The 12241-nt window shown below is 35.1% G+C and overlaps 1 protein-coding gene across 1 annotated transcript in view; it reads right to left on the bottom strand.

Annotated features, from left to right (window-relative positions):
- FGF12 (fibroblast growth factor 12) overlaps positions 1–12241 on the bottom strand; it is a 268909-nt gene that overhangs the window by 215628 nt on the left and 41040 nt on the right. Inside the window, exon 2 of the mRNA XM_028101058.2 lies at positions 7980–8090. Within this exon, the coding sequence (XP_027956859.1) occupies positions 7980–8090 (111 nt within the window). The remainder of the gene's footprint in view (positions 1–7979; positions 8091–12241) is intronic.

The following is a 12241-nucleotide window of genomic DNA, read 5'->3' as shown; positions in this document are numbered from 1 at the left end:
ACTCTTCAATATCCCCCAGCTCAGCACTTCCACACTCTTTCGCATAACATCAGCTGCCGCCATTAAGGATTCTACTTGTTGAAATGGCTTCTGTCTATGAGCTCCTTGTAAACAAGTACTCTTTCATCCATGTGGATGAAGATAAGAGTAATAGCAACAACAACTAACAATATTTATTGGGAGTTACTGTGTTTTAGGCACAATTTTAAGTACTTTTCATGAATCAACCCATTTCATCTGCACAACAACCCTATGATGTAAATTCTATTATCATTCCCACTGAACAAATGAGGGGATTAAGCTGTGAAGAGGTTAAATAACTAAGCTAAAGGTACAGAATTTTAGGTCAGATAGCCTGGATTCAAATTCTGGTTCTATCATTTACGTGCATGACTCTCCAGATCCTTATACACACCTTGAGGATATCACATAGGGATTTGTAAATTGAAGATTTCCTGCTGGTGATATAATAGCTTTCAGAACAAATGGTATTGTTCTGAAATAGGAAATGGAAGACGCCAGTCAGTTTTTCTGAGCATACGTTCCCTTCCACATGAGAACAGAAAGGCTTCTAAAATCTGAGAGATTCTCTGTCCCTCTAATTTTGTACAATCAGATATCATTTAAATCTGAGGAATTTTATGTGATTTGCTCAAGGTCAATGCACTGGTTACCTCATAGAGCCAAGAATAGATTAAAGAAAATCTCAGGCCTCAGCTCTTTCTAGGAATACACTTGGTTAAGTAGCTCCTGTCAGATTCTTAACCACTATGCATACAGCCTATAAATATGCTATAAATATGCCCATAAACAGTCACAGAGCAACCAAGGAGAAGGATAATTTCAAATGGTTCATGTTTTCCTTTACTGACTAGAGGGACACATGAGAACAGAAGTCTTAGGATCGAAAAGAAATACAAGACTAATAAGAAGGAAAGAGGTCAAGGTTACAAAAAGTTTAGAAAGTTATTCCCTTGTGATTTTATGTGAGCAGGTAAACTATTCAAGGAAATGATTGGTTCTTGTTCATGCTTTCCACAAATATTATCTGGAAGCATACTCTTTAAAATTAAAGCATAGTCAACAAAAACAAATCTCTAACAAATGTTCATTACTCTTCTAGCGATTAAAATCAAAATGCATTTTTTCTTTATTAAAAATATCAAGTGAAGTAACTGCATTCATAAGCTCAGGATAAATATTAATTTTGATATTGAAAAAATATGCCACTGTAAGAGTCACAACATTACCACACTATTGCTTAAGATTATGTAAATAATCTTGCTTAAAGAAAATTAGCAGGATAACACACACATTTCTTTTTCTTTTCATCCAACTTATAGGTGTGATTTCGCACATACAAATTGATGACATATTCTTAAAGGACAGATGATAGTAGAAGAAAATATTAACCCTATAATTGGATATGGCATAGCCCTTACTTTCCCATGGAAACTATAATGTGTACGCTCTAGTAGGTGTAAGAGATAAACTTGTCCAGGAAGGTCCCTGGTTAGGGAGAAAAACTTCCTTATAATTCTTCACAGCATCCCTTATGTCCTTGATAATTTTTCCCAACTAACCATGTGGATCATGTTTCTGTTGATAGTTTAGCAATACAGAACTTCTGTTGGCTTCGGCTGTGTCTATATACTTGTGGCTGGTGGTGGTATCAAAACATCATATGTTTGGTATTGTATAGAAAACATAACTGGATGACTACATTTTTAAGTTTCCAATTGGATTTCTGAAACTCAGATACAGACCATTTTAAATGTTTCTTTATGCTGAACTCATGAGAAATTTAGTTTATTCATAAAATCTGAATAAACTGTGTTTGATTTGTAATCAGTAGTCAACAACATAAAATACTAGAGGTCTAGAATCAAAAGATCTCAAGAAACAGATTCCATATTAATTAAATATTAAGCACAAAAGTCAAACAATAATTTATTAAGACAAAGCTCAGGAGATTGTTTAAAAAATCATCTTGGAATGAATAAGGCCTTTTTAAACAGGAAAGAGAAGCTGAGGGTGTAAAAGCATATTTATAATAAAATAAAATAAAATAAATAAGCACAGCCAAGTAAATTCAGAGACAAGCAACAAAATGAGTAAAAACGTACAACTCATATAACAAAGAGCTAAGTTTTTAAAATATAAATAGATTTCCTACAATGTAGGTTTATATCCTACAGACATAAACAGATATTTTATAGAAAAAGAAGTGACGATGGTTCTTAAAATATACGAGTAAGTGCTCAACCTAACTCATAATAAGACAAATGATGTTTATGTTTTTAGGTAACAAAGAACCAGAAGTTTGATAACACATTGTACTGACCTAGAACATAAGGAAATAGACATCCTCAATGTAAATTTGTATGATGGAGAACAAATATGTATCTTTCAAAATTAAAAAAGCATATACCCTTGACCCAGGAATTCCACTTCTAAGTATCCATCCTGTAAGTACACTTGTGCACATGCAAAATTACTTACGTACCAGGATATTTTTTATAGTGTTGTTTGCATTAGCAAAATATAAGAACTGAAATGGCCTTCAACAGAGAATTAGGTTAAATAAATTATTCCACATAAATATATACTAATAAGGAAAAATCTCATAGATATAACAATTTAAGTTTAAAAAGATACTGAATAAGTTAGATAGATGATGGAGAGAGATGATATCAATATAAACATAGAGCATTGTATATGTTGATAAATGCATAGACTACATCCAGAAGAATGCCAAGAAATGTGGCCAGGGGCAGAGAGAAGAAAAACAGAAATTGTTTTTGACTATGTCAGTGTCTCCCAGGGAAATAAACACACCCATGGTTGAACAAAGTTGGGTTTAATGACTTAAGGCAAGGAGGAAAAACGTACTCCATGGTCGAGCTGGGATGTCTTAGTAAGAGGGTGTAAGAAAGAACTTAGAGGATTTAGTCTTGGGTTAGGCAATTTTAGGGAGGGCGCAAAGAAATGTAGATTTACTCCCAACTGGATGCTCTAAGGAAGTGAGTGTCATTGTATGACTGGGTATGTTAATAAATATTATCTATAAAACAAGAGCAGAGCAAGTTAAAGCTGTGTTTGGTGAATTAGTAAGCAGCCACTGATATAAGCCAGGATAGAGAAATATTTGATCATTTTATAGTTTGGACAACATTCTTCTTTTTGCCTGTGTTCAGACATGATTACAGAGTGGTTGTGTTTTTGTCTTAATCCAGAACAATCACAGTGGCCTTGTCTGATTGGGTGTTCTGTGAAATTGTCTATATTCAACAGAAGTACCCCAAGGCCTGCTGGACTGCCAAGTCAGCTCCTGCCTGGCAGGGACTGTTTTGGTCTTTCTCAACAGCATACCCTTTTGCACCTTTATGGTTTTATACTGTATACTTATCTTACTTATTCAAAATAATTTTTAAAAGAATCTCAGGACTGGGATTCCCAGGGGAGATGGCAGAGTAGAAGGACCCTAGGCTCACCTCATCCCATGGATACAACTAGTTAACACACAAGTGTAAATAACTCAGAAAACAACCCAAAGACTGGCAGAATAAACTCCACAACAAAATGTGCCTCAGGAGATGAATGGATAAAGAATATACATACAATGGGATATTATTCAGCCATAAAAAAGAATGAAATCTTGCCATTTTCAACAACATGGATGGAGCTAGAAAGTATAATGTTAGAAAATAAGTTAGAGAAAGACAAATACCATGTGATTTCACTCATATGTGGAATTTAAGAAACAAAACAAATGAACAAAGGGAAACAGAGAGAGAGAGAGAAACCAAGAAGCTGACACTTAACTATAGAGAACAAACTGATGGTTACTAGAGGGGAGGTGGGTGGGAGATGGGTGGCACAGGTGATGAGGATTAAAGAGTGCACTTATCACAATGAGCACTGAGTAATGTATAGAATTGTCGAATCACTATATCGTATACCTGAAACTAATATAACGCTGGATGTTAATTATACTGGAATTAAAATTAAAAACCTTAATAAAATTTAAAAAATAAATCTCAGTACTGAAGGAGACCTTAAAAGCCACCGAGCCCTGAAACTACCCAGTCACCACCACCTTCTTCCCCCTTCCCACACCAACAGGGTTCTCTTGTGAAACCCCCTGCAAGTGCCAGTACAGCATCTGATTGAATATCTCCAGTTTCACCATTGTACTAATTTATCAGGCAGCGCATTCCATACTCAAATCACTGTTCATATATTTTGTTCAGGGGGAAAGAGAACAATACATTTGGTTATAATATCTTAATTGTTTCCACCCCAGCATGTTTGACCTCTTCAAATGCATCTTCTCCTATGGCAACTAGTAAAGCAGAATAATTACCTTTCTAATTTTATGTAAAATATTCCTATTAATACTTTCCAAACTGCAATTGTCTTTTTTTGTGCCAGTGTTCCAACACAGTTTTGTATCTTTTGTTATCATTACATTTGCAGAGATTCTTATCTGTTGCTGCTGACAAACCCATTTGTTTTTGTACTCAATTACATGTAATTAGTCTTTTCTTCATGAACAAAAGAACAGGTGTCTTTATCAATTCAATGCAAGATACCATGATAAGGTTGGTTGGACCTAATGATGTCTAGTGAACTGAACAGCACAATTCTGACAGATGCTCATAGTAACAAGATTTTTTTTTTAAACAATCAAATGCTTTTACTCCTGCCCACACAAAATAGAGAAAGAAAAGTCATTTTCACATCTTAGAGGCTTATAATTTTCTATTTAAAAATTGAGTAGAATTTAAATCCTCCTCTGATATTTTTACCCTTCATCCCCACTAAGAAAAAGTATAAATAAAAATTATTTGCTTTCACTGGAAATTTTTTCAGTGAAAATATGTGGGGGGGACTGGGGAATCAGAAGAAAGTGTGTTAATTGAAAAACTGGCAAAATCTGAATTAAATCTATAGCTCAGTTAATAGTATTGTACCAGTGTCAATTTCTTATTTTTTTTCTTTTTTTTTAAGATTTTATTTATTTATTTGACAGAGAGACAATGAGAGAGGGAACACAAGCAGGGGGGAGTGGGAGAGGGAGAAGCAGGCTTCCCGCTAAGCAGGGAACCTGATGCAGGGCTCGATCCCAGGACCCTGGGACCATGACCTGAGCTGAAGGCAGACACTAGCGACTGAGCCACCCAGGCATCCCAGTTTCTTGGTTTTGATAATTTTACTGTTGTTACATAAAATGATACCATTAGGGGAAACTGGATGAAAAGTATATAGGAATATCTTGTATTACTTTGTAATTTTTCTGAAGTCTAAAATTATTTCAAAAGAAAAAGTTAAAATAATATTTGGGTGGGTGGAGTATTTAGCCAATGACTCAGAAACTTTTGTATATATACACAAGGGGACATTCATTCATTCATTCATTCCATTTTTGTTGAGCACTTACAATGTATTAGAGATCATTCTAAAGATACATCAAAGAGCAAAACAAAATCTCTTCCCTCATGGAACTTACATTCTCCTGGGAGAAAAAGGAAGATAAAAAATAAACAAACAGCAACTGTGCGCGCGCGCGCGTGTGTGTGTGTGTATATGGTGGTTATAAGAGCTATGAATACAAAAAAGGGGGGATATCAAAATAAAGAGGGCCAAGGTAAGGTGTGTCATTTTATAAGGGATGGTTAGGGAAGGTCTTTTCAACATCTATAAGAAATATAGTTGTGCTGCCTTAAAATAGAAATGACAATTATCCACCAAAAAGAGAATGGATAAATATATTTGGGTATATTCATGCAAAGAGATACTTTACAAAAATGAAAATGAACAATAGAAAGCAAATATATCACCATATATGCAGCTCACAACCATAATATTAGGGAGGAAAAGTACACAGAAGTTATGAACAGTATATGCTCTCACTTATTAAAAGTTTAAAAACATGCAAAACAGTATTACAAATGGTTTAAGTTTACATATATGAAAAAATATATTTTTAAAACTGCATGGAAATAAACAACGCTAAATTCAGGTTTGTTGTACTAGTACTGAAGGGAAGCAGGTCTCCACCAGGGAAAGCACACAGTGGGTTCAAGTGTATTGATATTTTTTAACTAAATTTTATGCCAGGGACTGGGTATCCAGATAGATTTATTCTAGTCTTATTATTTTGTATATCTAAACTATTTTTAAAACCAATATATCAAAAGGTATGTGCAGTTGCTTATCTTATTTTTAAATGTATGAATTCAGTTTCTAAAAGTATTTGACAAAATGTGTCACCCTCAATATGTGTGTTATGCCTAATGGCATTATGCATACATATATAGGCATATAGATTTGTACATACACATGTGCATAAATGTATGTGTATGTGTGGCTTTACATCAGACATTGACCCAGCATCCGCAGAGAGAGCAATTTTCAATTATTTTTCTATGAAATGGTGAAGGAAGGATTTTTGTCAGTTGAACCCACACTTTTGCCCCTGCCCTTCCACCACAAACCCATGATAAATGTCATACATCTGCAGGATAGCTGTCCAGGTTATGGCAGCATAGTGTGGAACCATGCATAGTTATTCAACTTACTTGGGGACTGAATCTATCCTCCTCAATTGATAATTTTTCAATTTTTTAAAAAGTTGGATGGATGGTGCTGACAGGAGACAGTCATATTATTGTCTCCAGTCACCTCATTTTATAGAAAAAGAAACAGATCAAGGGAGAACTCCAGACAGCATAGGTGACACAACTAAGCAATCTCTCTGATTCTTTCCATCAATACCTGTAGCATCATTAAATCTCCATGCAAGTACAGATGCAACAGATGAAAATCTTACATGGAGAGAAAGGCATGCTCAGTCTTCTGTACCCAGATGAAAACATGAATCATTTAAAGAATGCATTCCAATAAATAAATCAATAAATCAATAACATAAAGAATGCATTCCTACAAACAAGCACAAACCAACAATGCAAACCACAATAGGCTAATCAACTCTGCAGGAAACTGGGATGCAATTTTTTATAATAAGATATTTTCTGTATTGTAATTCATATTTTATAATGTATAATATTAAGTGAACAAAGAATGATTTAGAAGGGGTGGACAAGAACATTTTCACACTTTTGGAATTGCAGATCTTCCCTCAAATCTTTAACTTTAATTTAAAAGCTATTTCACCATAAAATATAAGGCTCCTTGGACTATCTTATGCAGTTTGGTAGACTGTCACACTGACCACAAAATCACATCCATCAGAAGACAACTCAATGGGACATATACTTGATGAGTATTTACTATGTGCTCAACACTAACGATCTAGCAGTGAATACAGACAAACTTTAGGAAACAATATGGCACCCTGCATAATTTTAAGATAACGTGAATTTCCCCCTGAGTATCTGTATATGATTGTGCAGGAACGAAAAGATATGATGTGAGTGATTGATCACTCTTGGCTCTGAGGCTTGTATTCAAAATTCTTCTGAAATGCAAATATACTTTGTCATACCTTGACGATTTTGCTTAGTTATTAAACATGTCAACTCTATACTTAAGTTAGTTAAAAACTAATTCCAGGGATATTATTAACAAACTTTGAATATCTGGCATTTTATTTAAAAAACTTACAAGCAAAATTTCAGGTCTACTGGTTTTTATTATCCTGTTATTACCAAAACATCATCACACTATTTTTCTTTTTAAATCAATATAAAAGAAAAAATATATTTTCCTTTTAAAATCAATAATTTTGTCCTCAATCAAAATGAAATCATATGTAATAGACATATGTATGTATTCAATGTTTACCTTAAGAAGTAATTTTGGTCTGCCAGAAATGGCAGATAAAAATAGAGATAAGACACCAGCTTATTAGCAGTTAAACAGTTCAAAAGGCAGCATGGCCACACCTTAAGTCTAAGGCACATTGGGCCATACATTTGATCATAATGGGATTGCAAGAAGCTAATGATCCTTACTGTAGTCACTATTTTCGTCCTTGGTCCCATCAATGGTACCATCTGGGTGCATCTGCAGGAAATATCCCTGCTGGCTGAATAACCTTGTCACAATTCCTTTCAGCTGGGGTTCTGCAAAACAAAATGAAATGATTATTCAAATTCTTATTTTGTTTATAAAAATACACACTTGCAAATTGTCCAAAAATTCTCTAAGTAAACTCACAAATGCCAAAGTCTTAAATATTGAAATAAACATTTGGAAAGGGCGCATTTCAGTAATATATCTTTACTCTTCTTTTTCCTTCTAGAGGCAGAGCCATAATACTATACAGCAGTAAACCAAAATACTAAAAACGTGAATTATTTATCTCCCTCATGCATCTAGTGTCTGACTGCAAGATGCCACCAAGCTTATGGTCCCATTCCAGAATCACTATTTAGACCAAACTGCCACTATAATTCCTAAGCTTCCAACAGTCAAAATTAGGCCCTGGAAGACTTCTATTTGGGCTCAATGTCAACTATCCCTAAGAAACTTCTGGATTTTGAAATGCTGGTCAAGTTCAGCCAGAAAGAAAGAATGGCTTGTATGAGAACCACAGGAAAAAGCAAAACCCCCATGGTCATGAAATGTATGTGAAAACAGATTTCACCTTCAATAAATACCTCACCAAAGAGGAGACCCAGCACTTCAAAAGTCATTTTTCCAGTACAAAATAAACAAACAAACAAACAAATAAATAAATAAATTCATACATATTTCTCTAAGTATTTCAAACTAGGAGTGGTCCTCAGCTTTTGAAAACTCCCTACACATTAATAGCATCAAGCTGAACTTTGTATACCACATTTGGATTTTTATGTATCAGCTAACATAAATATTTAAAGCTTTCTCGTTGTGGTGCTGGCTGCCAACAATTCATTTTCTACAACATCATCACCATCTCTGTCTCTACTTCAGTACTGGGCAAAAATTAGAGTAGTCTAATGCATCCCTGAGGTAACAACATACTATCCTCAAAAGGACAATCACCAAATTTCAACTGATAGTCAATTTCATTCCTTCCCCCATTTATTCAACCAATATTTACTCCGAATCTCTTTTTTGTCAAGCAATATGCTAGGTATAGTGTGTTAAACAAAACACATTTATTGATGTTTAATTCCAAATAAGAATTCTAGTTAAGGATTCAGTGCACTTAACTCTCTGGGAAAGGGACCTGCTCTCTACAGCATATGTCTGTGGTTAAACTTTTTCACATACGGCTTGATCACATATATTCAAGAATATGAGTCAATGCCTATATAAACATGTCTTCTTCAAAGCAAGCCTAAGAAGCAGAAAAGATGCCAAAAAAATTGGGAATAAGGAAGCAGGGTTATGAAAAAAAAAGAACTGAACTGGAAATTAGGCATTCTGATTGATAACTGTATGTTATATATGTGTGTTAAATAAATTCAATTTATTTACTTTGTGGGTCCTAATTTCCAATTATCAACACCATCTGAAGTTAAAATGAAATATCTTTAGATCCCTTCTATAAGTACCTATTGACCTGGAGTACCTTAGAATCCTCTGCCCTGGGTGGTGGCAGAAATCAAGGAATGGCTTCATGTTCAGTGTGTTGCCTCCATGGGCTCACCCAGTCTGACATACTAGGGACAAGTTGGAGGAACACATAGCTAGCTAAGATCACTGTAAAATAATATCCTGGACCGCTATTACCACTATCAAACCCTACCTACCAACTTTTCTAGGCTCAACTCAAGATCACCTCCTCTAAGAAAGCTTAGCTATCATAATTGCAGATCATTTTTATAATCAAGGGAAATAAAAAGAACATGTGAGCCTCTGCCATGAGGCTGATTGACAGACAGGTGCTAATATGCACACTTAATTCTATGTATGCAGCCAGAAGACCCAGCTTTGAACCACAATTGCCATGTGGTCCTGAGGAAGTCATTTTACATTTAAGGCTCAGTTGTCATACCTATATAAAGGGAAAAATAATTCCTATGCTAACTATAACCATTGAGAATTTCAATGAATAAATATAGGTGATAATATGATTTGAAATCCATAAGAATATAAATCCTCATAAAGGTCTGTTTTTTAATGATGAAAATCAAACGTCTTCTGATTTCCGTTTCAGTGAAATGTTAATTAAGCTTGTAAGTCATTAAAGTAAACAGTGGGCTAAGAGTAGAGGATAGAAAAAGATAGAAGAAAGGGAGAACTGTCTTATATTTGGTATTTTATTTCTAATAAGCTTGATAAGGTCACTTAAAGAAGTCATGTTTTGGTTGGTAATGAGATGCATGGCAGCTGAGTCACTAATGCCAGCAAAAGTTTGTTTGTTTTTTTCATGCTCCTCTTTCTGTAGCTGTAATTAAACACTTCTTTTGCTATGGTGAAGCTATCCCCCTCTTGGTGCCCTGGGAATTCAGGTTGGTAAATCCTCTTCAAGATAATGAGCATCAGGCTTTTATACCATCCCTGACTGCCCAAAAGCAGTGCCAGAACAAGCCTGGAGTCTGAGTTTTAATTATGTGATGATCTATGAAAGCAAATGCCTTGTACTCTAGCTGTTTCAAAGGAGACACGACCATCTATTGAACAAATGCCCTGAACCTAGGATGTGTCATAGAAAGCCAGGCCTGCCTATACCCTGATTACCATCTATCAAACCCTACCAACCTTTCTGGGCTCAGCTCAAGACCAACTCCTCCATGAAGGCTTGGCTATCATAAGTGTGGATCATTTTTATAATGGGGTGTGGAGAGGACATGTTTTGTTGTATTTTAAAGAAAGAGGTTAAAAAAATGAGACCACTTTTTGGTACATCTAAAATCCTCAGGCACTCAACAAATTTGCTTTTTATTTGTCAGACAATACTTGGGGATCTAAGAGATGAATAATTCCTGTGCTGTCCTCATGGAGCACCCAGTCTAATGTGTGAAACGTATTTATGTATAATACCGGTGTGGGGTAGGTGTTAAATAAGGGATAGAAGCAGAGTGGCATGATGGCACCAAGGAGTAAGGGACTAATTCTGTCTCAAGGTTGGGTGAAGGCACCTCATCCATCACTTGGAAGAGTAAGTGGCATTTTAATAGGCAAAAACAAACAAAACAAAACAAAGCCAAAAACAAAAACAAAGAAAGGGCATTCGAGACAGATAAATAATAGATATTTTTGAATTTATATGATTCTACTTGATTCTAAGATAATGTTCTTCTATTATTATTATTTTTTTAATGAAATGATGGCTATATTATTAGATGGTGAGGTGGCAGGGGTTTGGTTAGTTATCTTTGTACTCTAAAATGGTGTGGCAAATGCTGCTAGCTTTTCTCCCAAATCCATTTCCTCTTTTTCCTGGGCACCCAGCTAGACCATATGTCCTAGCCTCCCTTGCAGTTAGGTTTGGCAGATGAATGAGTGTCATATGGAATGTAAGTGGAAGTGATGTGTGCCATTTTCAGGCCGAGGCTTTTAAAAGCAAACATTCTCTTAATGCTGGCTGGATTTAGATGACAAAGCCCTAGGGATGTCAACAAAATAGAAGAATGCTGGACCTCTGAATAACTGATAGAAAAAAGACAACAGCCATCAGAAATACCCATTTTGGACAGGTGAACAGGAAATAAACTTCCATTGGTCCTGCATAGTGACATCCTTCCAAAAAGTACAATAGGAAAAGGGGGAGGGGATGGAGTAATTTTACAGCAGAGAAACCTGACAAAAAAAACACTACCTCAGCAAGGTGATCAAGGTTACTGTCAACAGTCATAAATCATGCTGATAATATGTACCCTTGATATGATGTGATGAGATTGGCACTTTACCTCCGTGATCATCTCCAAAACTCATAACCCCAGTCTGATCATGAGAAAAACACTAGACAAACACCAACTAAAGGACATTCTACAAAATAGCTGACTAGGAACACTTAAATTGTCAAGGTCATCAAAAACAAAAAAAGTCTAAGAAAATGTAACAGCCAAGAGGAGTCTAAGGAGACATGACAACTAAATGAAAGGCGATATTCTAAATGGGATCCTGGGACCAAAAATGAATAGTAGGTTAAAACTAAGGAAATCTGAATAAATTATAGACTTTAGTTAATCATGATGTATCAATACAGATTTGTTAATTTTCATAAATATACCAAACCAATGTAAGATGTTAATATGGAAATCTGGGTGTAGTTTATATGGGAACTCTTTGTACAGGCTTCACTTTTCTGTAAATTTCAAACCATTCTAAAATAAGAAGT

The sequence above is a fragment of the Eumetopias jubatus genome, unplaced genomic scaffold (genome assembly GCF_037043125.1).
Source record: "Eumetopias jubatus isolate StellerSeaLion01/CBP00866 unplaced genomic scaffold, mEumJub1_p1.0 scaffold_1, whole genome shotgun sequence".
Taxonomy (NCBI): domain Eukaryota; kingdom Metazoa; phylum Chordata; class Mammalia; order Carnivora; family Otariidae; genus Eumetopias; species Eumetopias jubatus.
Note: the sequence above shows the minus strand (reverse complement) of the source record. Positions and strands in the feature narration are given on the sequence as shown.